This window comes from Nannospalax galili, unplaced genomic scaffold, assembly GCF_000622305.1.
Source record: "Nannospalax galili isolate Female #2095 unplaced genomic scaffold, S.galili_v1.0 scaffold221, whole genome shotgun sequence".
NCBI lineage: Eukaryota > Metazoa > Chordata > Mammalia > Rodentia > Spalacidae > Nannospalax > Nannospalax galili.
The window spans coordinates 663406-689877 of NW_008344592.1; the positions used below are offsets into that span (position 1 = coordinate 663406).

General features: G+C 42.1%; 1 protein-coding gene and 1 non-coding gene across 4 annotated transcripts in view; one reads left to right on the forward strand and one right to left on the reverse strand.

Annotated features, from left to right (window-relative positions):
- The window catches only part of Phf20 (PHD finger protein 20), a 123757-nt gene that overhangs the window by 62459 nt on the left and 34826 nt on the right, over positions 1–26472 (forward strand). For 2 of the 3 annotated variants that reach the window (XM_008840765.2, XM_008840766.3), the window contains exons 5-9: positions 2775–2854; positions 7146–7533; positions 14120–14233; positions 14910–15095; positions 16412–16591. In XM_008840765.2, coding sequence (XP_008838987.1) covers positions 2775–2854; positions 7146–7533; positions 14120–14233; positions 14910–15095; positions 16412–16591 — 948 coding nt within the window. The remainder of the gene's footprint in view (positions 1–2774; positions 2855–7145; positions 7534–14119; positions 14234–14909; positions 15096–16411; positions 16592–26472) is intronic. The other variant, XM_029567195.1, reaches the window with a different exon arrangement.
- LOC115071660 lies at positions 18152–18285 on the reverse strand. Its single transcript, XR_003850765.1, has one exon. It is a non-coding gene; the product is annotated as a small nucleolar RNA SNORA70 (small nucleolar RNA).

The following is a 26472-nucleotide window of genomic DNA, read 5'->3' on the forward strand; positions in this document are numbered from 1 at the left end:
AGAGATTGACATCAGGCATCTTTCTCAATTGTTTGCCACCTTATTTTATTTTATTTTTTTAGAGATAGGGTTTCTCACTAAACCTGGAAGTTGCTGATGTGACTCTACACTGCTGGCCAGCAAGCCCCAGGGATTCTTCTGCCTCTACCTATGCAGTGCTGGGATTGCAGGTGTGCTGCTGCACCTGGCTTTTCTACATGGGTGCTGGACCTAGAACTCTCATCCTTATGTTTTCAGGGCAGTTATTTTACCAACTGAGCTCTTGGGAAGTCTTTAAAAGCTGGATATAGTGGCCCATGTCCATAAACCCAGTATTAGTAAGGCTGAGGCAGGAGAATCATCCATGAATTTGAGGCCAGTGTTGGCCCCATGGTAAGTTTAAGACCAACTTGAGCTATAGAGACACTGTCCCAAACAACCACCAGAAAAGGCGGGGGGGGGGGTGGTGGTGGTGGTGCTGGGGGTTCTCCTGAGCATTCTGGAGCAGCACCACAGCACCCTCACAGAATAGGTAGGGAAGACAGAACTCAGACATTTGTTGTCACAACTCTTTAAGTTGTGATTGAGTTGTCTATGTAGAGAATAGTTCCACCTGCTTCCTTGGGCTTCCTTTATCATGGCCTGCCATCTACCAGCTGCTGTTCTATTCTGCCAAGCCTGACACTAGGTTCTAGTATCTAGCATACTAGTCAGTTTCCTACTGTGGTGGTGACACCTGTTTGTAATTTTCAGGAGTAAAGCTCAGTAGCTGCCTTCAGCAGTGGTTCGCTGGTTGGTGTTCATCAGAATCACCTGGAAGACTTGTTAAACCATTCCCCAAGCTTCTCATTCATCATCTGGGGTGGGGCTGGTAAACTATATTTCCCAATAGTTGCAAGTGCTGCTGGGCTGGGTACCACTGGGCTGTTGTAAGCTTGGTGCTGGGTGAGGAAGAAGTTGATACATGGTCTCTGATTCGAGGAACCATTGTTTGGTTGGGATCCTTCCTTCCTGGTAGACCTCTCTGCAGGCCAGGTGCCAAATGAGCCTTTTAGAAGTTCAGTGCAGAGGGTCTCCTCCAGTAGCTGGGGAACCACGAAGTTTTTATAGAACTGTCATGTAGTCATTAGAGCTGGCCTCCTAAGGCTCACTGAATGGTACATTCTAGACAAAAAACACTTGTGGAGATGGAGCTGGGTATGGTGGCCTCTGCCTGTAATGACAGCACTCGGGAGGCTGAGGTAGGAAGATTATTTTGACTCCCAGGCCAGCCTGGGTTACGTAATAATATCAGGCAAACTTGAGTTAGATAGTGAAGACCTGTCTCAAAAAAAAAAAAAAAAAAAAAAAAAAAAAAAAAAAAAAAAAAAAAAAAAAAGCTCATGAGAAGAGCCAGCTCCAGAGGTACAGCTGATATTTTCAACTAGTCTCAATTTTTTTTTTTTTTAATTAAAAAGGAAGATGGAAATGTTACAGGCATTTCGGTGGGTAGATGTAGTGAGTCATTTTGATCTAGTGTTTGATCTTGGTAAATAGAGAAATAGGCTTGGAAAGTAATTGCATGCAGATTTCGTTGAACTTTGTAGTCGAGAGGCAGGTGTTTGGACTTTCTTAGGGGAGGAGACTAGCTATTGACCCAGCCCTGTTTAGGACTGAAGGAGAGGTAGGAAGAGAATGTACAGGGAGGAGGTAGAAATCAGATGTGGTAGGATGCTGGAGACTGAGGCAGGAAGATTGCTTGAGCCCAGGAGTTTGGGGTAGCGTGTCAGTGTAGCTGAGTCCCATTTCTTGGGGAGTGGGGGAGGGAGTTAGCCAAGAGGTCTTAACTCCCTTGTGACATGCTTTTGTTCCCATCTATTAGAAGTTTTTGTTTGTTGGAACTCCTTTGTGTTTATACTTTAAAAGTTGGTGACAACTAAATTGTGTGTACCAGTGATAATCCATTACATGATTATTAGTTGTTACTGGTAATCCTGACAAGATTGATTGTGATTTTTTTTTTTTTTAATCCCCAAGACAAAAGGAGCAGGTGGGACATGGATTAGATCTAAGATGTAAAAATGCTTTGGTTTGGATGCAGCTAATGAGAATTTTTGTAGTTGGATATACTCTTTGGGAAGGTAAGATTTGAGGGGTTGAGGGCATAGCTTAATGGTAGAGCATGGGTTTAGCATGCACAAGGCCGTAGGTTCAGTCTCCAGCACCAAACAGACACAACCCAATTATTTGAAAATTGGCTGGTAATGTTTAATATTTAGACCAAGATTGGTAACTCGTGATTCTTAAGGTTCATGCAACCGCCAAAAAATATGATTGCTGCCTTCAAGACAGAAAATAAAGATTAAATTACAAATGTCATTCACCAAGGAATGAATAAATTTCATTTTCCTCAACTCTTAATTGTTTGACTGCTCTTTCTTTCTTGGCTCAAATTCAGTGCACATACTTCTTATTTTAATAAAAGAGCATACATGTATATGTGTGGGCTTTTTTTAGTGGATTTTGAGATGTATATATAAAAAGCAAACTAATCTTTACTAAGAAATGAGGGAAACATACTATTATCTTGGGCATAAGATAGCTAAATTTGACCTTTTTTGCATGTGTGTGCTGGGAATTGAATTGACTGTCTTGTATATGTAAATAGGTATGTTACTACTCTGCTACATCCCCACCCCTCAATGTGATTCTTTTTTTGCGCTTAAGTTTATTGGACCTCCTTTGTGTTTGTACTTGAAAAGTTGCTGTTTTCATGAAACAGTGAGTTAAAATCATGATATCTTCTTGAATTTTAGGTACTTACACTGTGAAATTTTATGATGGCGTAGTTCAGACTGTCAAACATATTCATGTCAAAGCTTTTTCCAAAGATCAGGTGAGAAATGTGGTTTTGTGCTTTGTGTTCTAAATGATGCTAACATTGTACTTTTGTTTTTCAAATAAAGGCATTACATTTGTTTATGACAAGTCTTTATTTCCTCCATCTTACAGTTTCATCAGAAAGTAATGTACAAGTTTTCAGAAGTTGTAAATATTTGTGTTTCTTTGCCATTTCCTTTTAACATGGATTCTCTATTTAAAAACTGCTGAGTACTTGGACACCGTTGCTTGTTATCTGTTTTGCTCATCTTTTCTCATGTGTGTGCCTGACTGTCCTGTCTCCTTTACTTCTGCCCTGCCCCCAAAGCTGTTAGCCAGCACAGGGAACTTCCTAACTTCCTTGAGAAGCCCATTTTCTCCTGACATAGCTTTTTCTTTGGTCATGATGTGATTGTGGCTTGTTGGTTTACAGAGCTGTCTCTTGCCGAGAACTTGGTAACCACTTTAGCTAGATGTGCCTGTTGAGATGTCCAGAACACAGCCAGATGTCCCTGTGTTCCATTCACCTTGCTTAAGCATAGAGCTTAAGAGTTCTGATCCTAGAAATACAGCCCCACAGTTCCAAGCCCCCTGGAAGTATTGCTCCTTTCTTCAGGATTTCTTCCCCTATTAGTCTCTTTCATTTTTATGTTTTAATGAGGTAGTTGAAGGGAGAAGTAGAGATCAAATTTTGGATTTTAGGGCTGGAAAGATTGGGTATTAGGGCTGGAGAGATGGCTCAGTGGTTAAGAGCACTGGCTGCTCCTACAGAGAGGATCTGGGTTTGGTTCCTAGCACCCACATGGTAGCTAACAGCTGTCTGGAACTTGAGTTCCAGGGGATCCAACATCCTCTTCTGGCCTCTGAGGGCACTGTATGTATATGGTGCACTTACATGCATGTAGGCAAAGAACTCATGCACATGCACGAAAAATAAAATTAACAATATGTAAAAATTTGAATATTAGTTTTTTGTTTTGTTTTAAAATTCTGATTGTTACTAGTATTAGCTGGTGAGATAGCTAAAGCAAGTTAGTGAAAGGCTTTACTCCTGAGACATCCTCACTGGTTCTTCCCCTCTGGGTAGAAGTTAATGAGAACAGTGGTGATGCTGTACCTTGTGTGTCTTTTCCTGTGATGATCAAGTACTTGTGCTTGACACAGAGTTTAGCGAATTTCATACATACATTGAGGACTGAGACAGTAACTTTAAAGGCACCTCAAGAATGTTTTGACTTTTCTGGTGTTCCTCTTGACCGAGTTCTAAGGCGTTGGCCCTAATGATGCTTGCTTTCTCTTTGCCTGCCTCTCCAGGTCTCCCAAGAAGCCACTCCTGTCCTCCTCAGTGTTATTTTGGCCTTAAATTGGGCATTTTTGTGGTGAAGTTTGTGGAGTAAGTTAATGTAGATAAAGGGACTGAAATGTGAACTTGTTTAGAATTGGTAGGTTGTATCCTGACACTGCCCCTCCCCCAGGCTCCAGATAATAAAAGTTCAGTTTTGAAAAAAAAAAATTGTATTTTGGGACAGGGTCTCTCTGTATGGGCCAGGCTATCCTCTGACTCTCAGTGATCTCCTGCCTCAGTTCCTGGATGCTCCTAGGTGTGAGCCATCACTGTCAGCCAGTTGAATGATGAACTTTTCTTTGGCCTGGAGGTGGGGCCTTACTGACTGAAGACTTGTGAGAGCTTTACTTACAGCTGCCTCTGATTCTCATACCTTACCTCAGTCCTGGCAGGTCACCAGCACAGGCCAGTGGCTCCTAGACTTGTTCTTTTCAAGATGCTGTCATGGTTTGACTAAAGATAACTGTCATGGATAGTTTAAAAGTTATTTTCATACAGTATTAGGATAGATTGAATTTTTTTCTGTAGGACTACTCTATCTAGTAGATATTTTGATCATTTTTTGTTGGGGGAGGTTGTTTTTGTTTTTGAGATGGCGTCTCACAGTGTAGCACTGGCTGGCCTGGAACTTGCAGTCTAGGCCAGACTGGCCTCAATATCAGAGAAATCCACCTGCCTCTGCCTCCTGAGTGCTGGGATTAAAGTTATGTGCAACCATACTCAGCACATTTAATTTTTTGAACTTATGTTTGTTTTTGACCTTTTGGTGTCTACCGTTCTTTTTTGTAATTGTTGTGTTATATATAAATACTTTTGTGTGTACATAGATCTTTCCAAAATTGGAGTCAAGTTTGGCCAGCCTGGTCTACATAGTGAGTTCCAGGCCAGCTGGGGCTAAAAGGAGACCCTGTTTCAAAAAGACCAAAAACAAAACAAAACACAAAATTGGAGTCAAGTTATTTTACTGTCTATAACTTGCTCTTTTTGCTTAACAAAATAACATTTTCCCAATGTACTCTTAAAGTATGTCTCTCATGTACATTTTCCCTTTGTACTCTGAAAGTATTGGTTTTTGGTAGCTATGCCATAGTCTATATAACTAATTTTTTTTTTTTTTCCCGGTCTTTTTGAGACAGGGTCTCCCTGCAGTTCCAGCTGGCCTGGATTCTCTATGGAGACCAGACTGGCCTTGAACTCACAGAGATCCGCCTGCCTCTGCCTCCTGAGTACTAGGGTTAAAGGCGTGCGCCACCACACCCAGCCCTTTATAACTAATTTTCAAGTGAGCATTAGGATATCTGTAAGTTTGACTGCAAAGTCTGACTCTTCTGTTAGTAAATTCCATTTCTTAGAATTAATTTTTAATTAAAAAGTATAAACTTTCCAGGCTTAGTGGCACATGCATTTAATTCCAGCAGTGGGGAGGCAGAGGCAGGTGGATCTCTGTAGGATTGCAGCCTGCCTGGTCTACATATGAAATCCATGTCAACTGGGGCTACAGGGAGACCTGTCTCCAAATAAAATACCCCCCCCCCAAACCCTCTCAAAATAAACAAAGATAAAAACTTTGTCTTTTGACCCAAACTGCCCTTACACCCCTTTCCAGAAGAGAGGCTGCAACTTAGAGCTCTTTTGTTTTTATATATTCTTTTATTATTTTATTTTATATTTTATTTTATGTGTATGAGTGTATTGCCTGTATGTGTGTAAGTACACCCGTGTCCTGCAGTGCTGTGGAGGTCAGAAGAAGGCGTCATATCCCCTGGAACTGGAATTACAGGTGGTTGTTAGCTGCCATGTGGGTTCTGGGAATTGAACCCAGGTCCTCTGCAGAGCAGTCAGTGCTCTTAACCACTGAGCCATCTCTCCAGCTCCAGTATCTGGCTCTTTTTGGAATAATTTTTGGGCCTTGAAAAAAATGTTTCAGTGTTTTATCATTTTTCCCTGTGAGACAGATTTAACATTTTTTTTTGTGTGTGGGGGGGTCTTTTTGAGACAGGGTCTCCCTTGTAGCCACAGCTGGCCTAGACTTGCTATGGAGACCTGGCTGGTCTTGAACTCACAGAGATTGACCTGCCTCTGCCTCCTGAGTGCTGGGATTAAAAGCGTGCACCACCATGCCCAGCTTGACAGATTTAACTTTTATTTGCTGAGCATTTAGGTATTTCTTTCCAGCTTCTAGAAAAGTCTGTGTGCCTGGTATGTGTGTGCTAGGTGCTGGGAGTACCACATTAACATATGAAGTTTCCTCCCACCTCTGTTCTTGAGGTCCTGGAAAAGTGATACTTACACAAATAAATCTAATTACAGTTTTAGACATTGCAGAGCTTTCAGAGTTGGCTTTATCATGAGATGGTCACACTAGACAACTTGATGAATTTTACAGTAATTTAGTAACAAATTAGAAGCAGTGTTTCTTTTCAGTTTAGAAAATGCTCAGCAGCTCAGGAACATAATAGATAGCTTGCTGGAGCAAGCACAGCCTTTACCCAAAAGAGGAAGCCAGGACTTCGGTCTGACTTTGGCGTTCTTTCTGTTAAGCTTACACTTAGCAGTTTGGTTTTCCTCTACACAAAAACCAGGCATCAGCTTATACTGGCAAACAGAAACAGACCTCAGAAAAGCCGTGGGTCAGTAGAATTGTGTTATAGGTGAGGAAGTTAGAACACTTCTGCCAGCTAGATGGCTTCCAGGCAGGCATCCTGGATAGCTGGCTGTCCCTTTATGACTTCCTCATCATCATGAGGGAGCTTGCTGAGTCTCAGAAAGCACTGAACATGGCGATTATATTTAAGCTTAGGATTGGTTCTCAAAGCTCAGGTATTTTCCTGGTGCTTTGTATCTTGTGACCTGGCATGTGTCCTCTTAGTGTCTTCATTTGCTTCATAGCTTTGCAAACAACCTCCTAATTTTATATTGCAAGTAATCACAAAGTGTTTCATCGCTATTTTGCTCATTTTAGAATATTGTGGGTAATGCTAGGCCTAAAGAAACAGATCACAAAAGTCTTTCATCATCTCCTGAGAAACGAGAGAAGTTTAAAGAGCAGAGAAAAGCCACGGTCAACGTGAAGAAAGACAAAGAGGACAAAGCCTTGAAGACAGAAAAGCGGCCCAAACAGCCTGCCAAAGAAGGAAAGTTAATGTGTTCTGAAAAAGGCAAGGTGTCAGAGAAGAGCCTTCCCAAGAATGAGAAGGAAGATAAGGAGAACATCTCAGAGAATGACAGGGAATACCCTGGAGATGTCCAGGTAGAGAAGAAGCCAGAAAATGACCTTGTGAAGAGTCCACAAGAGAACCTGAAGCAGCCAAAAAGAAAACGAGGCAGACCCCCTTCCATAGCTCCTACTGGTGAGTTTCCCAAGTGGGCTCTGCAATGGGTGATGCCAGAGTGTTCTTCTGTGGCCTTTGCGGTTCTTTGTACCTTACTTCAGTCCTTCGTGTTTGTGACTAACTTGTGATCTGAAAACAAGTCCTGCCTGTGGAGCTGAATTTCAGTGAGGCGTGTATCCACATGGACATGTTGGGGAGCGTGGCCACAGTTGAGCTTTTGGGGTAGAGTTAACTGTCCTTGGCTACCTCATCTTCCATGACAGTGCCAAGGGATCTAAGACCTTCTCCTTGTGCCTGTTCAAATGATCTCAATTTGAGGTAATTTGGGATCAGGAAAGTAGCATTTTAGTGGGCAGATGTGAAAGAGGAAAGGAAAAGATGGAAAACAGAATAGGCAGGGGCTGGAGAGGTAGATCAGTGATAACGAGCATTCTCTGAGCCTGCATGAAGCCCTGGGTTCAACAACCAGCCAACCAAACATAAATGAGAAAGGTAGGGCCTAAAACCATTAGAGCTATGCAGGGCATGGGTACCTTTTAAACTGAGCTCTTATCAGGTATTGTGGCTCATACCTGTGATCCTAGCACTTGGGAGCTTCAGGAAGGAGGATAATTAGTCCAAGACTAGCCTGGGCTACGTGATGAGACTGTTCACAAAAGAGATTGACCTCTTTAAAGGTGATCTATTGACCAGGACTAGAGACATGGCTCAGTTGTTAAGAGCACTGGATGTTCTTCCAGAGGACCCAGGTTCAGTTCCCAGCACCAACATGGTGGCCTAACAACTGTCTATAACTCCAGTTCCAGGGGGTCCAATGCTCTCTTCTGGGCTCTGTGGGCATTGCACAACATGAGTGCTCTTATATACATGCAGGTAAAACATTCCTCCTCATAAAAATAAATATTGAAAAATGATTATTGACTAGAAATTTTCACAGTCTAAATAAAAAAGATAACATGGCCAATTGAATTTATAAGAGTCAAGGGCCAAGTATAGATTTAGGACATAATACCCAGTTATTTAAAAGAAATGTAAGTTCTTGAGGTAGGAGGATCACCATGAGCTCAAGACCAGCCTGGGCTAGAGTGAGGCATGAAACACTGCCTCAAAAAGCAAAAAAAAAAAAAAAAAAAGGAGGGGGGAGGATTATAAGTTTGGAATTCTTCTAGAATGACAGAATAACCAAGAATGAAACAAATCCTGACCATTGCTAAGCCAAATATAGCCAAATACTCATTCTTCAGACTGATTGAGTAGCATGAAGAGTCCCCAGGATGCCTAGCCTGAACCTGCTCATGACCAATGTTGTTCATTGGTCTTCAGATCTCTTGCTTGCATATTCTCTACAGGAACATTGAACAGCTGTGAACCCCTGTCACATTTTCAAGCAATATTTATTATTTGTTTTAAAATTGTGGTGCTGGGACTTGGGCCCATAGCCTTGCACATACTAGGTAAATGCTTTGCTGCTAAGCTGCGTTCCTAGGCCACAAATAATTTTTCAAAAAGCAAGTTTCAGTAGTATAAATGGATAATTTAAAATATAAAATTTGAAATAAAATATTTTTGTCAAAACTGGAATAGCAGCTCATTCATTGATCCCTAATAGAAAACAAAAAAACTACCTTAATTTACTTCAAAAATATATTTAGTACTTATTCCTAATGGATCGATTTCTCACATCCAAGTACTAATTTTATAGTAAATTAGGTAATAGCTTGATTTGCCTTCGGATGAAATAAACGCTCCCCCCCCCCTTTTACCTTCAAGAGCTGAGCATAAGCCAGGTAATCCCAGCGTTTGGGAGGCATGTTTGAGGCCAGCATGGGCTATATAGTGAGACACTGTCTTAAAAATAACTGAGAATGCTGGAGAGATGACTGGTCTTGCAGAGGACCATGGTTCGATTCCCAGCACCCACATGGTGCCTAACAGCGATTTGTAACTCCAGTTCCAGGGGATCTGATGCCCTCTTCTGACCTCCAGGGGCACTGCAAGACATGGGTGCACTTAAACATGCAGGCAATATACTCAAACACATAAAATAAAAATAATAAATAAAATATTTAAAAAAGTAACTGGGAGCTGGATAGATGGCTCTGTGGTTAAGAGTACTTGCTGAATAACCCGTAAGGACCTGAGTTCAGATCCCATCATCCATGTAAAAAGCCCAGCCGGATGTGGGCGTACACCTGTAATCTCAGTACTATGTGGGGGTGGAGACAGGAGGATTGCTGAGACTTGCTGACTACCATCCTAGCTCTAGGTTCTTTTACAGACCCTGTCTCAAAGGAATAGGCTAAGAGTGATAGAACAGGTTACCTGATGTTCTTCTTTGGTCTTGGCATGTGTGCATCTACATACAGTGTACACATATACACATGCATACATACCAAAACAAAACAAACCTCTCTCTAAATTGGCAGTGCCGGGGATCAAACCCAGGGCCCTGTCCGTGTTTAAAAAAATGCTGTACTGGGACTGGAGAGATGGCTCAGTGGTTAAGAACACTGGCTGTTCTTGCAGAAGATCCCAGCACTCACATGGTAGCCACCTACTGTCCAGCTCCAGTTCTAGGGGATCTGACGGCCTCTTCTGTCCTCCACAGGCATTGCACAACATGGGTGCACTTACATACATGCAGGCAATACTCGCATACACATAAAATGAAAGTAATAAATAGAAAAGTTTAAAGTGCTGTACCATTGAGCTACGCCCTCAGTTGCTCCTCCCCTAGTATTTTTTTAAATATTGACAACATGTTTTGAGGTGTATTGTTTATTAGGTTTTTTTTTTTTTTTTTTTTTTTTTTAAACGGTCTCCCTGTAGCCCCAGCTAGCCTGGAATTCACTATGTAGATCCAAGCTGGCCTTAACTCAGAGAGATCTGCCTGCCTCTGACTCCCAAGTGCTGGGACTACAGGTGTGTGCCACCATGCCCAGCTGATTTAAACATATTCTTAAAATTAACTTCATTTTTAAATTTTTTAATTGAATTACTAAAAGTTTTTAGATTACATGTGACTTTGTCATTGTGTTTCTGTTGGGCAGCATTGTGGAAGAGAATTAAACCCTAATGTCCCTTCCATGACGTGTGATGACCTGACCTCTGTGTATCAAGAATGGTATTAGTTGTAAACCAACCATTCTTAGGGGTTTGAGAAAATAACCTTGTGTCCTATGTTCAGGTGAAGGATGAGGAATCAGTTGCAAAATGTGGAGTTTTTTTTTTTTAATTTTGGTCTTTTTGAGACAGGGTCTCCCTGTAGCCCCAGCTGTCAAAGGCGTGCGCCACCATGCCCGGCCAGTCTGGAGGTTTTAAACATCCATTATAGTGTGCCATATTAAGATGGGATCTGAGTGAGAGGCAGACTTTTTTCTTTTTTTCTTTCCTTTTTCTTTTCTTCCCCTGTGCTGAGGATTGAACCCAAGGCTTTGCTCTTACCAGATAAATGCTGTGAGACTGAGCTACATACCTAGGTGGAAAAGCAGACATTTATCTATGGTGGGAGAGGGTAGTTAGGCAAGAAGAAAAGAGAGCTGGAAAATGTGGCCTGGTAGCAACCTGATGTCCACAGCTGAGCTTAGCTATTCTGCTCCAGCTTGTACCCTTAAGTTCTTAGTTCGCAAACTTTCCCATGGAGCTATGGCTTCACTTCTGCCTTAATTCCTTTATTGCTCTTGTTTTGTAAGACTGCTGACCAGATAGGACACATATAATAAAGGGTGTTCTCTAAGTTTACTGTTAACTCTTGAGTGAAGCATTTGTTTAAAAAAAAAAAAAAAAAGATTGTACAGATTGTACTTATGTCTCAGTCCTCTGCAGTTACCATCTCTGCATGGAGACCTGGGAATGTGATTATAAGTTTTTCAGTTGATTCTTTTGGAAGAAGAGTTTGGGAAACACTGAAGTTCTATATAGTCGGTCTTTGTTTATATGTGATATCAGAAGGAAGAGGGCTTGTCTGCTACTGCATGCATAACTCAGACCCCCTTAAGAAATTAGTTCATTGACATGGCAGATCCTTGAGCTCCCTAGATTGCACAGTTCTGACTGGGAATAGAATCTGAGCTATTTAGAGACGATTGTTTTTGTTTATGTTTAGCTTGGAACATGTGTGATCCAAGTTTCCACTACTTGGAACAGAATAATGTTGACATGTTGGGAAGACTGAGCACAGCAAGAACTGAGAATGCGGGTTGCCGCCTCAGCACGGCTCTGGTTCTCGCTCAGTCCTTTGGCATGGCAGAACCGAAGCTGCTCATCTCGTCTTCCCTCTCTTTTCTTTCTTTCCCTTTTCCTCCCATCTGCTTCTCATCCTCCTTTATCTTCTTTCTTCTTTCTTTTTCCTCCCGTCCTCAGTCGTTGCCATAGTCTTGCCTTCTTGCCAAGCCTCCCAAGTTCTTTTTCTTCTGTCTCTTTTGTATTTTTATCTTTCAGATTTGGAGGGAGAGTCTTAAGTTGTAAGCTTAAAAATAGAGAGTAAAGTGCTCTCCAAGAGCTTGGCACCTGCACTGATAACTTAGGTGAGAACAACACTTGCTAGCGATCCACAGCCTTGCCTGAAGCACTGACTGTAAGCAATAGTCTCCTGAGAGTTTTCTGGGTTTATCTTTTTTTTTTTTGGTCTTTTTGAGACAGGGTCTCCTTGTAGCCCCAGCTGGCCTGGCTATGTAGACTAGGCTGGCCTTGAACTCATAGAGATCCCCCTGCCTCTGCCTTCTGAGTGCTGGGACCAAAGACATGTACTCCCAGCTCGTGATTCACATTTTAAGAATTAGCATACATGGTAGATTTCCTAAGTATTAGGTCAATCAGGGCTTGTTTTAGTTTTAATTCTTTTTTTTTTTTATTTTTATTTTTTTAGACAGGTCATCAGGTTTTGAAAAGATCTAATTGCTGGAGGAGTGAGGTCTGGTGGTGTAAGCCTGTAACCCTAGCACTTGGTAGGCAAAAGCAGGAGGATCACTATCAGTTAGTTCAAGGCTAGCTTGATCTACATAGCAAATTTCAGACCAGCCAGCATGGGCTATGTAGACAGTCCCTGACTCAATAAACAAAAAGATAAAGAAGCCAGGTTATGGTGGTGATCTAGCACTTGGCAGGTGGGTATAGGGCAGTCAGTTCAGGGTCCTCTTCGGCTACATAGCTAGCTATTCAGCTGAATTCAGTGCCGCACTGGACTATGTTGAGACTCTTGTCTTACTCTCCCAATTGACAACCCCCCCCCCAAAACAACTGTAGGAATCTTTTTTTCTTTTTTTGAGATAGGGTCTCCTTGTAGTCCCGGCTGGCCTAGAACTTATTTTATAGACCAGGCTGGCCTTGAACTCAGAGATCCACCTGCTTCTGCCTCCTGAGTGCTGGGATAAAATGTGTGTACTACCATGTATGACCAGGAGCCTTAGTTAGTAGCATTTGCCTATAACCAGCATTCAGGAGGTGGAGGCAAGAGGATCAGTCATCTTCCACTAATAGTGGCCAGCCTAGACTACATTGTCAAGTTTTCCCCATCCCTTATCCCTCAAATAAAACAAAATTGCAATAGCTATGTGCAGTGGTGCATGCCTACAGTTCTAGCTACTTAGGAGGTTGAGGAAGGAAGATTACAAGTCTCAGCCTGGGCAAGATCCTGTCTCAAAAACAAACAAAAACCTTTTATATTGCCCTTCATATTTTTAAGAAGTCATGCTGGAATGTGGCATGTGAAGATTTTTTTGTTTGTTTGTTTGTATGCTTGTTTGTTTGTTTATTTATTTATTTATTTATTTGGTCTTTTTTTGAGACAGAGTCTCTCTGTAGCCCCAGCTGGCCTGGAACTTGCTTTGTAGACCAGGCTGGCCTTGAATGCACAGAGATCCTCCTGCCTCTGCCTCCTGAGCGCTGGGATTAAAGGGGTGTGCCACCATGCCCAGCTATATTTTTTTGGGAAGACAGGGTCTTCTGTAGCCCCAGCTGGCCTGGGACTTACTATGTAGACCAGAATGGCCTTGATCTCATAGAAATCTGCCTGCCTTTGCCTTGCATGTGAGGTTTTAATTAAAGAGTTTTAGGAGCTGGAGAGTTAGTTAAGCAGTTAAGAACACTGACTGCTCTTGCAGAGGACCCAGGTTCAATTCCCAGCACCCACATGGTGGCTAACCACCATCTGTATCTCCAGTTCCAGGGGATTCAGCACCTCTTCTGGCCTCTGTGGGCATTGTACACATAGGTTTAAATGAATGTAAAGCAATCATACACATACAAAAATAAATAAAAACAAGATTTTTGGAGTGCTAGGTCCTAGGAAGACCCTCAGAAGAGATTGAGAAGGTCAGTCTGCAGACTGTGTCACCATTTTCCCAAGGAAGAAGTTTCTCATTCGTTTGACTGTCTTGTCCTTTACCTTAATAAGAATATCCTTTTTGAAAGTTCAATAATTTTTATTTTTTGAGATAGAATCTCACTCTGTTTGAGGGTCCATGTATAATATAAACATGTCCTTCTCTCTTTCTCTGTATGCATACTTATAATGTACATAATCATATGTTTTAATTTGTATATAAAATGCACATGCTGGCACCAAGAAGTTACATATTTTTGTGTGTTTTTCTATATATTATAGCTGTGGATTCAAACTCTCAAACTTTACAACCAATAACATTGGAATTGAGAAGACGGAAAATATCGAAAGGAGGTGACATCCCATTAAAACGTTCTCGACTTGACAAAACTTCATGTGAGTCTCCAGTTTGTGTATATATGTCTAGAATCTGACATTGTTTGGGTCACCTTTGTGTCTCTCTGATCCCTATTCCTCCTGGGCTCTAATGGCCATCCTTATGTAGATCAGCTAATATGAGTTGGATGTGGTTGAGTAAGCAGTTTTTTAGAAGCACTGTAACCTGTATAGCGTTGGGCTTAGTAATAGTGTATTCACTTTCATAAGATACATGCGGTTTTAATTCTCTAGAATCTAATGGCCCAGGAAGAGATGGATTTCATATGCTGAGAAAAACTTCACTAATACTGTTTATTGATTATAAAGTAAACATGTTGGCTTCAAAAAGGATTTGTGATGACTTTAGATGAGGGTCTTATAAAACTTAAATGACTTTGGAAGTCAGCATACAGCCTTTTATGTTGGGAAACTCCAAAATATAGCTTGCTGTTGAGATTCGAATATGCCTGGGCACATCGTTTCTGGTTATGAATCCTTAACAATGTAAAATTCTTTCCTGGCTGAAATTTTGCCTTTACTTAAACCTATAAACTAGGAATGGATATTACTCTTAAGATTTCAGAAGCTTCTTTTTAGGAAAGTCTTTGTAGAAGCAAGTGACCCAGAAATACATAATAGCAAAATTCTCTCTTCCTGTTGGTCTCTGGACTACAACTCTCTTAATGGTTTATAGCCCAGGAACAGTCAAAAAACTGCTCTGAAAACAGTGACAAAGACTTCTCCAGGAGACGGTCCTCCAGGCTGTCCACTAACGGGACCCATGAGATCCTAGATCCTGACTTGGTTGTACCAGATCTGGTTCATACAGTTGATAAGGATCTTCTGCAAGACACATCTAGTCCTAAGGACGCTGTTGAGGGTAAGTCAGGGTCTGTTGAGTCTGTTTTGGAATTGTTTGGCCAGCCTGGTGCCTGTCTCCTGAGAACCATCCTTTTTTTTTTTTAAATTTTTGTGACAGGGTCTTCCTGTAGCCCCACCTTGCCTGGAACTCCCTATGTAGACCAGGCTAGCTTCGAACTCAAAGAGATCTGCCTGCCTCTGCCTCCTAAGTTGCTGGGATTAATAAAGGCATGTGCCACTATGTCTTGAGGACCATTCTTAATCCTTGTGTATTGATTTCTGTAAGTAAAGCTGAGCTACCTCTTCAGTTCCTATATTGAAGATTTTTAAAAATTATGGGCGTGGTTTAAATTTAAAAATTATGGGCCTTTAATCCCAGCACTCGGGAGGCAGAGGCAGGTGGATTCCTGTGAGTTCAAGGCCAGCCTGGTCTATATAGTGAGTTTAGGTCAGCTGGGACTACAGGGAGACCCTGTCTCAAAAAGACCAAAAAAAAAAAATTTATGTGTATATATATGTGGGGATTTGTACATGTGAGTGCAGGTGCCCACAGAGTCCAGAAGAGGTCCCTTTGGAGCTGCAGTTATAGGAGGTCGTAGACCACCCAACAAGGGGACTGGGAACTGAGCTCAGGTCTTCTTCAAGAACGGTACTCAGCCTTCTTTCCAGCTCTTTGTTAAATTGTATTGAAATGAAACAATTGAAGGTGCTACAGGGTTCTGATAAAATATTTTTCTTCCCTGGTGGTTTCCGTATGCATTTGTGGTTACATTTGCTCATGCATGTTGGATTGAAGGCACACTGCTCAAGGAACCTTGCTTCTCTGCCTTCTCATGCCATCTCACTCAGTATGAACTTTTTGCTGACCTTTTATCACTGTAATCTTGTTCTTTGAGGTGCTCATACCCTGGCGATAAGGGATGTCTGCTAGAATCTGGGAAGGCATTGTTTTCTTCCTTTATTTTATTCTTTAAAATTTTTTAATTTTTATTTTATGTGTATGAATCTTTTGCTTGCATGTATATAAGTGCACCATGTGTATGCAGTGTTTGCAGAAGCCAGAAGAGGGTGTTGAATCCCCTGGAACTGCAGTTATAGACAGTTGTTAGCTCCCATGTGGGTGCAGGAACAATGAACACCTTGGGTGGGTCCTGAACAAACACCTTGGGTCCAGCCAGTGCTCTTAACCACTGAGCCACCTCTTCAGCCTTCTGAAATGCATTCTTATAAGTTGTCCTCTAAGCAGTCTCTGGCTTTCTAATCTGTTTTGGGACTTTTGACTTCCTGATTGTATATGTATGTGTTTCCCAGGCTTTCTTTTTTTTCTCTCTTTAGGTCAGTTGACATCTCCTTTGAAAGCTGACCAGGTCTCATCTGTGTTAACTTGCCACTCCCTTGGGGATGGATTGGGGACTACAGGCTTGGAATTAAATTGCAAGTCCATGGGAGAAAACACTATGAAAACAGAATTGGCATCTCCCCTTGCTGAATTACAAGAGGTTTCTACTGTTGAAGGTTTGTGTTTAGAATTAACTTAGTCTTGTTTTTTAAGTATATCCTTTTGCTTCTACTTTGATTGCATATTTTTTCAGAAAGGCTTTTCCAATAATACTTTTCTGTCTTAACAGTATTCCTTTGGGGGCTGGAGAAATGGCTCAGCCATTAAGAAGAACACTGGTTGTTTTTGTAGAGATTTGGTTCCCATGGCTGCTAACAACCATCTATACTTCCAGTTCCAGGGGATCCTGTGCCCTCTTATGGCTTCTGTGGGCATTGCATGCATGGGTATACTTAATATACATGCAGTCAAAATACTACATTAAAAAAACAACTTGGGCTGGAGAGATGGCTTAGCGATTAAAAGCACTGATTGCTCTTGCAGAGGACCTGGGTTCCATTCCCAGCACCCACATGACGACTAACAACTCTCTCTAACTCCAGTTCTAGGGGATCCAACACCTTCTGACCTTCATGGGCATTGCATGACATGGGTGTACTTACACACAGGCAGGCAATACACTCAATCACTATATCTATCTATCTATCTATCTATCTATCTATCTATCTATCTATCTATATATTTTTTTTTTAAAAAAACCTCAAAACAATTTTAAACAATAACAATACTTCTTCATTTCTTTATTGCTAGGTGTGGTGGCTCATACCTGTAATCTCAACATTGGTAAGGCAGAGGCAGAAGAATCACTACAAGTTCAAGATCAGCCTTATTTACATAGAGAGTTCAGGCTAGCCAGGGTTTCGTAGTAAGATTCTGTCAGGAGAGAAAAAAGAAAAAAAACCCAGAACCCCAAATTCCTATTTTAATGCTGTACCCCTTTCATTTCTTATGTGTTTTCTCTTGATAAGTTTGGTTAGGGATTTATCAATTTTGTTGATAGTTTCAAAATAGTAATCTGTTTAGTTTTTCTGGTATTTGTTTCTAAAAGATTTATTGATTTTTTTATTTTTTTCTTTTTAACTTTCTAGAACCTAAGTTCAGTTATTTTAGCTCTTGCATCCTTTTTTTTTTTTTTTTGGTCTTTTTGAGACTGGGTCTTTCTGTAGCCCTAGCTGGCCTGGATTCGCTATGGAGACCAGGCTGGCCTCGAACTCACAGAGATACACCTGCCTCTGCCTCCCGAATGTTGGGATTAAAGGCATTTGCCACCGTGCCTGGCTTGCATCCTTTTTTAAAAAAATCCTTTTATGGCCGGGCGTGGTAGCACACGCCCAGCACTCAGGACACAGAGGCAGGCAGATCTCTGTGAGTTCAAGGCCAGCCTGGTCTACGTAGTGAGTTCCAGGACAGCTGGGGCTACAGGGAGACCCTGTCTCAAAAAGACCCGCCCCCTCCCTCCAAAAAAAATCCTTTTATGGAGGCTGGAGTAATGGCTAAATGGTTAGAGCACTGACTGCTCTTGCAGAGGACCTGGGTTCGATTCCCAGCATACTTTCTGTGGTTTCTGTTGCTGTTGATATGCAGCTTCACAGCTTTGTGGTCAGGTAGAATGCAAGATGTTATTTTAATTTTTCTATATTTATTGAGACATATTTAAAATATATATATTTATATTTAAATATTTATATATTTATATTTATATATATGCAAGCAACGGGCTGCATATACTACTAAGGATGCTGATATTCACAGTCGTTGCACACCAGGTCCCCATGAGGAAAGGAATCTAGTTGTGCATCTTAATTTGCTAAGTTTATAGAGCGTTCTAGCCGGGTTGGGTACTCAGCTGATGCAAAGTGATCACCATGAGTTTGAAGCCAGCCTAGGCTACTTGACTCTGTCTAAAGTAAAAAAAAAGTGTGTCCTATGAACCTGCCAGGTACTTTGATGAATGTCATGATTCAGTTGTCAAACTTCATGTCTGCCAGAAGACCATCTTAGTGAGATGACATGGCATTTCCATTGAGTTTGGTGGATAACTAGCACTGTCCTATCAGTAACTTGGAAGTGGCCTGTTATTGTCGCAGAGGAGTAACATGAGCCAATAGCATGCTTTCTGTGGGGCTATTTTAGATGAAGTAGTCAATCACATAGTGATTCTCTCTTGTGACACTAATATACTTGCAATTTATTTAATGTTAACTGTTACAAAATCCGTACTTTTATATACTGTTTTATTAATATTAAGTTGAAATCTCAATTTATGTATTTAATAATATGAGATTTAAATTCTTTGCCATTCTAGAGGAAAGGCAAATTCTAAATACTGAAAGTAATTTAGAAGCTGGGTGTCCTGGTTCATGCCGGTATCTCTTGTACTTGAGACCCTGAGGCAGGAGGATCCACAAAAGTTAAAGGCCAGTTTCAGATACAGAGTGAGATCCTGTTTCAAAAATAAACAGCAACAAAAAGTGACAGCCTAAATCAGCCAGGGCTGATTTTGATACCTGGTATTGCAAAATATAAACTGTACTTGGCCTGGTGGCATAGACCTGCAATCCCAGCTACTAAGGAGGCTAAGGCATGAGGATTACAAATTGAAGCCAGAGTGGGTTACAGAGTAAGTTTATAGCTAGCCTGGGCAACTTCATGAAGCCATGTCTCAAAATAATAAGTGTAAGGAAGGCTAGGGACATAGTTGGGTGGGAGAACACATGCATGGGACCCTGGGTTCCATCCTTAGTATTGTTAAAAAAATTAAAAAAAATTTTTTTGCCCTGTTACATTGTCAAAAGATTAATGACATTTTTTTTCTTGGCATGTATGTTGAGGCTGGAACCCAGGCTTTGCTTGTACCATATTGACTATGTTTATAGAATATTATACTCATATTTTAATACCTTTTTTTGATCTTTTCTTTCTCTCTTTCTTTTCTTTTGAGACAGGATCTCCCTGTAGCTCCAGCTTGCCTGGAACTCGCTAAATAGACCAGGCTGGCCTTGAACTCACAGAGATCCACTTGCCTCCCAAGTGCTGGGATTAAAGGCACCACTATTCCGGCTCTATTATTTTATTTTTGATTTTTTATTACACTTGTGTGTGTGTGTGTGTGTGTGTGTGTGTGTGTGCACCATAGCACACATGTGGGAGGTCAAAGGACACTGTTTGAGAGTCAGTTCTCTCCTTCCGCTATGTAGGTCCTGGGAATCTTAACTCAGGTTGTGAGGACTGGCAGCAAACACCTCTATGTGCTGAGCCATTTTGCTGGCCCCCTATTTATTTATTTGTTAATTTTGTTATTTGAATAACTTGTTTGAGTTGTTTAATTACTGGCTTTTGTTCTTGGTCAGATGCCACATAGTCAACATAAATGTTGAGGCAGAGCAACTATTTGAAAATAGTGACGTGGAAGTACTTAAATATTCATCCATTTGCCCCTACTGCCATTTCTAGTTCCTTTGTCCTGAGTGTGGTCCCTCAGCCTCATGCAAGCGGTCTGCTGTTTCTTGCTTAGCTTTCTCTTTGTGTCAGGGCTTCTTTTTTCCCAGCCCACTTTTCTGTTTTATAGGTGATATTATCAAAGTTGCTATAAAAATTAGGTGGGACTGCCGGGTGTGGGGGCACACGCCTTTAATCCCAGCACTTGGGAGGGAGAGGCAGGTGGAGCTCTGTGAGTTCAAGGCCAGCCTGGTCTACATAGTGAGTTCCAGGATAGCTGGGGCTACAGGGAGACCCTGTCTCAAAAAGAAAAAAAAAAAAAAAAAAAAAAAAAAAATAGGTGGGATTTTAAAATTCTAGTTTTTATTATTTTTAGTTATTTTGTGTGTATGTGTGTGTGTGTGTGTGTGTGTGTGTGTGTATGTGTATGAGTGAGTACACATGTGTGTTTAAGTGCCTGTACCAGGGTGCCTGAGTGAAGGTCAGAGGACATCCTGCAAGAGTTGGTTCTCTTTCTCTACCACAGATCCCAGGGATTGAACTGAGTCTCAGGCTCAGTTTTAAGTGATTTACCCATTGAGCCATCTTGTTAGCCCTTGAGGTAGCTTTTTAATTTCAGAACTGTTGTTTGTTTTGACTGAGAGAACTATAGATCACAGTAACATCCTTTATAACACACCAAACTGAACTTTTATTTCAATTTATTTAGAGGACAGAAGAGGACATTGGATTCTCTAGAGCTGGACTTGAGGCAGTTGTTAGCTGCTTGATGTGAGAGTTAGAAATTGAACTCAGATCCTCTGTAAGAACAGCAAGTGCTCTTCACCACTGAGCCATCCCTCTAGTCCCCTAAGCTTTTAATTATGTTGTCTCATTCATTAATTTGGCTTTTGAGACATTGTCCCATTATGTGGCCCATGCTAGCCCAGAACTCACTATGTAGCCCACACTAGCCTCAATCTCACGGTATTCCTTCTGCCTCTGTTTCCTGAATGCTGGTATTACAAATGGGAGCCACCCTGTCTGGTTTAATGCTGTTTTAAGGATGCTAGTGGGCTGATGATTTAGCTCAGTGGTACAGAGCTTACCTAGCAAGCACAAGGCCTATAGCCCCAGAGAGCCTGGAACTCACTATGTGGACCGGGCTGGCCTCCATCTCACAGAGATCTGCCTGCAAATCTGCCTGTAGTTAGGTATACCCGTGTTGAAAAGGGTGTCAGATTCCCCTGGAACTGGAGTTACAGAAGGTTTGTTAGCCACCATGTGTGTGTTGGGAATCAAACCCAGGTCCTCTGCAAGAACAACCAGTGCTCTTAACCACTGAGCCATCTCTCCAGCCCCCTTTATGCTTTTTTTGGTTGTTTGAGATGGTGTCACTCTGTGGCCCACGTTGGCCTAAAATTCATGGTGGAGCCCAGGCTGGCCTCAACTTCATGGTAATTCTCCTGTCTCGGCCTCTGGGTGTTGGGATTGCCAGCATAAACTACCACACCCAGTTCTCTTTTCTTGAATAGGCAAGTCTTAGAGGTTAGTTCCATTTCAGTTGCGAAGTTGTATCTGTAGCCCACTGTATCATGAAGCATGTGTATCTGTTTTATGCCCTTGTGTGGGCTTTCCATCCAGAAGAAGGGATAAGACCTTTGATACTGCTGATAAAGGGAGCACAAAGTGCGCACACTTGGCTGGAGAGATAGCTCAGCAGTTAAGAACACTGATTGTTCTTATCCCCACACCTACATGGCAGCTAACAACTGTCTATAACTCCAGTTCCAGTGGATACAAAGTCTCTTCTGACCTTCGCGGGCACTGCACAACACGGGTGTGCTTACCTACATGCAGGCAATACATGCATACACATAAAATAAAAACAATATGCCGGGGCTTGGTGGTGCATGCCTTTAATCCCAGCACTTGGGAGGCAGAGGCAGGCGGATCTCTTCAGTTCAAGGCCAGCCTGGTCTACATAGTGAGTTCCAGGACAGCTGGGGCTACAAGGAGAAGAGCTAAATGTTAAACAAATGATATCTATGTATATCAGATGTATTTAGATATACAAATACATATTTCAAATATGGTCATGTCAGGCATGGTGGCATACATCTTTAATCCCAGCACTTGAGAGGAAAAGGCAGGCTGATCTTTGTGAGTTTGAGGACAGCCTGGTCTACACAGTGAGTTCCAGGACAGTTGGGGTTACAAGGAGACCCTGTCTCAAAAAAACCCCCCCCCCCAAAATAAAATAGTAAAAAAAAAAGTATGCACATGTGAATAACACTTGGAATAAAACAGCAGGAATAGAATAATATTGATCACGTGTGCCTGCTGTGAAGGAACTGGAACTCAGAACTTATTCCCCGAGCCCCTCCCATGTGCCCAAGAGTTCTGACTATACACTATACAAAGACAAATGGACACACTTGGTTTTAGTGTTGTTTAACTGCCTCTGGGGGAGTGGTGGCATTTAGACTGGTGATCTTGAGGTAGGGATGGAAGAAGGTGGTACTTGCACAGGGCCTTGGAGGGTGGGTGGCAGGGAGGCATTTGGAGATGGAGGCTAAGCCGCATGTGTCACAGGAAACTGTCAGATGTACTTTTTGATTTCAAGTTTTCTGAAAAAGGTTAAGGCTGAACAGGTAGGCTGCTGCAAAACTGAGGACATTTGCTTTGACAGTTCATGGAGTTACTGACACTCTAGTTAGCTCTAACTTCAGAATAAATGAAAGAGCCTGATAGGGTGGCAAGGAGGAGTGACTGACTACAGATTGCTGGTGCAATCTGAGTCCTGCCTTCAGCTGGTTCCTGAATTCCATCTGATGAGGGGTTGGGTGCTATAGACACCATGTGAAGACAACAGATACAAACTCGGTATGCTTTTGGCTCTTGTCATAGCATCATGTTCACTCCAAGTGAGTGGCTAAGTCAGAAGGGTATCAATTTGGCACACATCACCTGAAGGGCAGGTGATACCCTTGGAGTGTTTTATTTGGTTTAAGGGGAAAAATGTGTTGGTTTGGAAGCAGAGTAGTGTTCCCGGGGTTTCTTTAGGAGCACAGGCTTTGTGGGAAATGCAGAAAATCCAGAAAGGTTGCTGGGGAGAAGGCTACCGAGGACTCATGTACCAGGAATGTTATATAAGTGAGCAGGAAACCAGGCAGAGCGGGGAGGGGGAGGTGTTGTGGCTGCTGCCCAACACTACCCAACCTGCTGCTATAGCCCTGGCGTTTCTAAACCTAGATGGAGTCAAGGCTGAGAAATCTGTGTGCGAGATACTGCTGGGCAGAAGGAGAGGCTGACAAAAGACAACACATCAAAGTTCAGAGAAGGTTGGCGGCCTAGTGTCCCCAGCCCACTTCTAGCATTTGGGGCAGCACTGCCACCTTGTGGAATACATGCTCAGTATTTTTTCTGGTGTGTATATATGTGGAAATTTGCTTTCTGTGAGAGAGCTGAGAAATGTGCACAAGGACTGTCCACTGCAGGATTGCTTTCCTCCCGTCAGCTATTCTGAGGCCTCAAAGTATTTTTGAAAATTTATTTATTAGTATGTGGGTACGCACACATGATGTGTAGGTCACATGCCATGGTATGTGTGTGGAAGTCAAAGGACAGCTTTCTGGAGTCAGTTCTCTCTTATCTTCCTGTGGGTCCTAGGAATTGAGATCAGGCTATCAGGCTTGTACAGAAAGTACCTTTACCCACTGAGCTATCTCATTGGCCCTCAAGAATAGTTTTCTTATTTTTCCTATATGGATATGTATGCCTACTCATATATGTGTGTATATGTGTATACATTTCAGTTTAAATTTTTTTATTGTAAACTGGGTGTGTTGGCACATGCCTTTAATCCCAGCACTTGGGAGGCAGAGGCAGGTAGATCTCTGAGGCCAGCTTGGTCTACATAGCAAGATCCAGGCCAGCTGGTGGTGCTACAGGGAGACCCTGTCTCAAAAAGACAAAAAAAAAAATATTATAAACATTTGACTGGGATTGTGAATTTAAATCTGTTTGTGTCTCCCTTTGATTGCCTTTTTTTTTGTTGCTACAAAACTGAGAAAGTTACTTTTTCACAGACCTGAAAAATATTCAGGATAGTATTGTGGCATAGGACATGTCAGAAGGTAGGAAAGTAGTGGGCCATATAGTTGCTGCTGTCAGGGATACTGACTGTGTTAGATCTTGGTGCTGAGGCCACACCAATTAGAAGTGGCTCCTTTCCTCTGGCCAGAGATGGGCCAGGTAACAGGATCCAGCAGCAGATGCTAAGTGCCGAAGTACAGCAGGTACTCACTGTGCCAGCAATGGATGGCATGTCCTGAGAGAGGAGGCCATCTGGGTTCCCATCTGGATTCCTTTCTGCATGTGGAATGAGCTGGGTCTGGATAGAAGTGAAAACTTGGCAGAGTCAGGGAAGAATGGCAGGGAAAGGGCACAGGAGGAGCAGAGGTGAGCTATGAGCGCATGGTCCCTCGGGCCAGGAGGTGGCTGACGCAGAAACTGAGGCTTTGTTGTGGAACAAGGAGTTGGAAAGCAAGATGGTGCATTGGTTGAGGTGGACCTGGAGTTAGACCAGACGGAGTATCATTATCAGAGTCCTTTACCCGAGGTTTTGAGATACTGGAAATGGGTATACAAAAAGCAATTAAAGGGCTGGAGAGATAGGTTAGGGGTTAAGAGCACTGGATGCTCTTACAGAGGACCCAAGTTCTGTTCCCATCATCCATATAACAGCTAACAACTGTTTATAACTCCAGTTTCAGGGTATCTGATGCCCTCATCTGGCCTCTATGGGCACACATACATTTTTATTATTTTTAAAAATTATTTATTGTTTTTTTTTTTTTTGGTCTTTTTGAGACAGGGTCTCCCTGTAGCCCCAGCTGTCCTGGAACTCACTATGTAGGCCAGGCTGGCCTTGAACTCACAGAGATCTGCCTGCCTCTCCTTCCCAAGTGCTGGGATTAAAGGTGTGCACCACCATACCAGGCCTTAAAATTATTTTTTATTTTATGTGTATGAGTGTTATGCCTGCATGTGTGTAAGTGCATCCGTATCGTGCAGTTCCTGCAGAGGACAGAAGGCATTGGATCTCCTGGAAACTGGAGGGTATGGGTGATTGTTAGCCACCATGTGGATTCAAACCTGGGTCTTCTGCAAGAACAGCCAGTACTCTTAAGTGCTGAGCCATTTCTCTAACACCTTGTTTATTTATTTATTTATTTACTTACTTATTTATGTATTATTATTTTTAGTCATTTTGAAACAGAGTCTCCCTGTAGCCCCTAGCTGGCCTGGAACTCACAGAGATCCTTCTGCCTTGTCTTTTGAGTGCTAAGATTAAAGGTATGCGCCACCACATCCAGCTCATACTCATTTTTATTTATTTTTTTCTTTTTGTCCTTTTTTGAGACAGGATCTCCCTATAGTCCCAGCTGGTCTAGAACTCACTATGTAGACCAGGCTGGCCTGGAACTCACAGAGATCCGCCTGCCTCTGCTTCCCAGGTGCTGGGATCAAAGGTCGGCTCATACACATTTTTAAGAAGTGATTAAAGTAGACTTTACAGAGAACAGAGTTTAATTGTTGGTGATGCAGTTCTAGGAGGCACAAATTCTGGGTTCACCCCCTAGCACTGTAAACAACAAACTAAAACTACAAAAGTACCAGCCTAGTTTAAAAGCTTTTTAAAAAAACTTACAAAATAGTATATTCTTTTTATAAAAAGAAAAGTATAAAACATTGCCCAGCTATATGTGATTTATGTGATATACTGACTTTCAAGGAACCAAATTGTTGCCAACAGTCATGAGGGCCTGGATCCTTCCCTAGAGGTTTCAGATGATAACACAGTCCTGGCATACTGCTTGATTGTTCCACATGCAGGAAGGAGTCCAGATGGCCCTGGCTCTCAGGGACCACATGCACACATACATATCTGTGTATGTATCTATCTATATATAATTTCTGTATTGTAGGTATATAGAAAATAAGAAAGCTTCTGACCGCATGCTGCATCGCATTACTGTATAGCGATATTAATCTAAACATAGCTTCTTCAAACAACACTTATTTTTTCAGAAGTCTATGTAGGTGAATGTCAGCCAGAGGTTGTCCAGGGGTGTGTTCCCATCTGAAAACCTCTGGGAAAGGGCTCCAGGCTCTCTGGCTGTTGGCGATGCTCAGCTACTTGAAGGTAGTAGACTGAGGGCCTGGGTGTTTTGCGGGCACCTTCAATTTTATTTTTTTATTTTTTTCTTTTTTTGGTCTTTTTAAGACAGGGTCTCCCTGTAACCCCAGCTGTTCTAGAACTTGCTATGTAGACCAGGCTGGCCTTGAACTCAGAGAGGTCCACCTGCCTCTGCCTCTGCGTGCGCTACCACACCCAGCTGGTACCTTCAATTCTTTCCTCCATGATCTTCTGCAGAGTAGCTCACCTCATGGCACTTGTTTTCACTAAGCTAGCAAAGGAGACTATCTGCTGGTAAGTAGGATGTTGTGTCCTTACAAAAATGTACTAGCATTTTTGCCATAGTATCTTTGAGACAGATTATGGGGAAGGAAT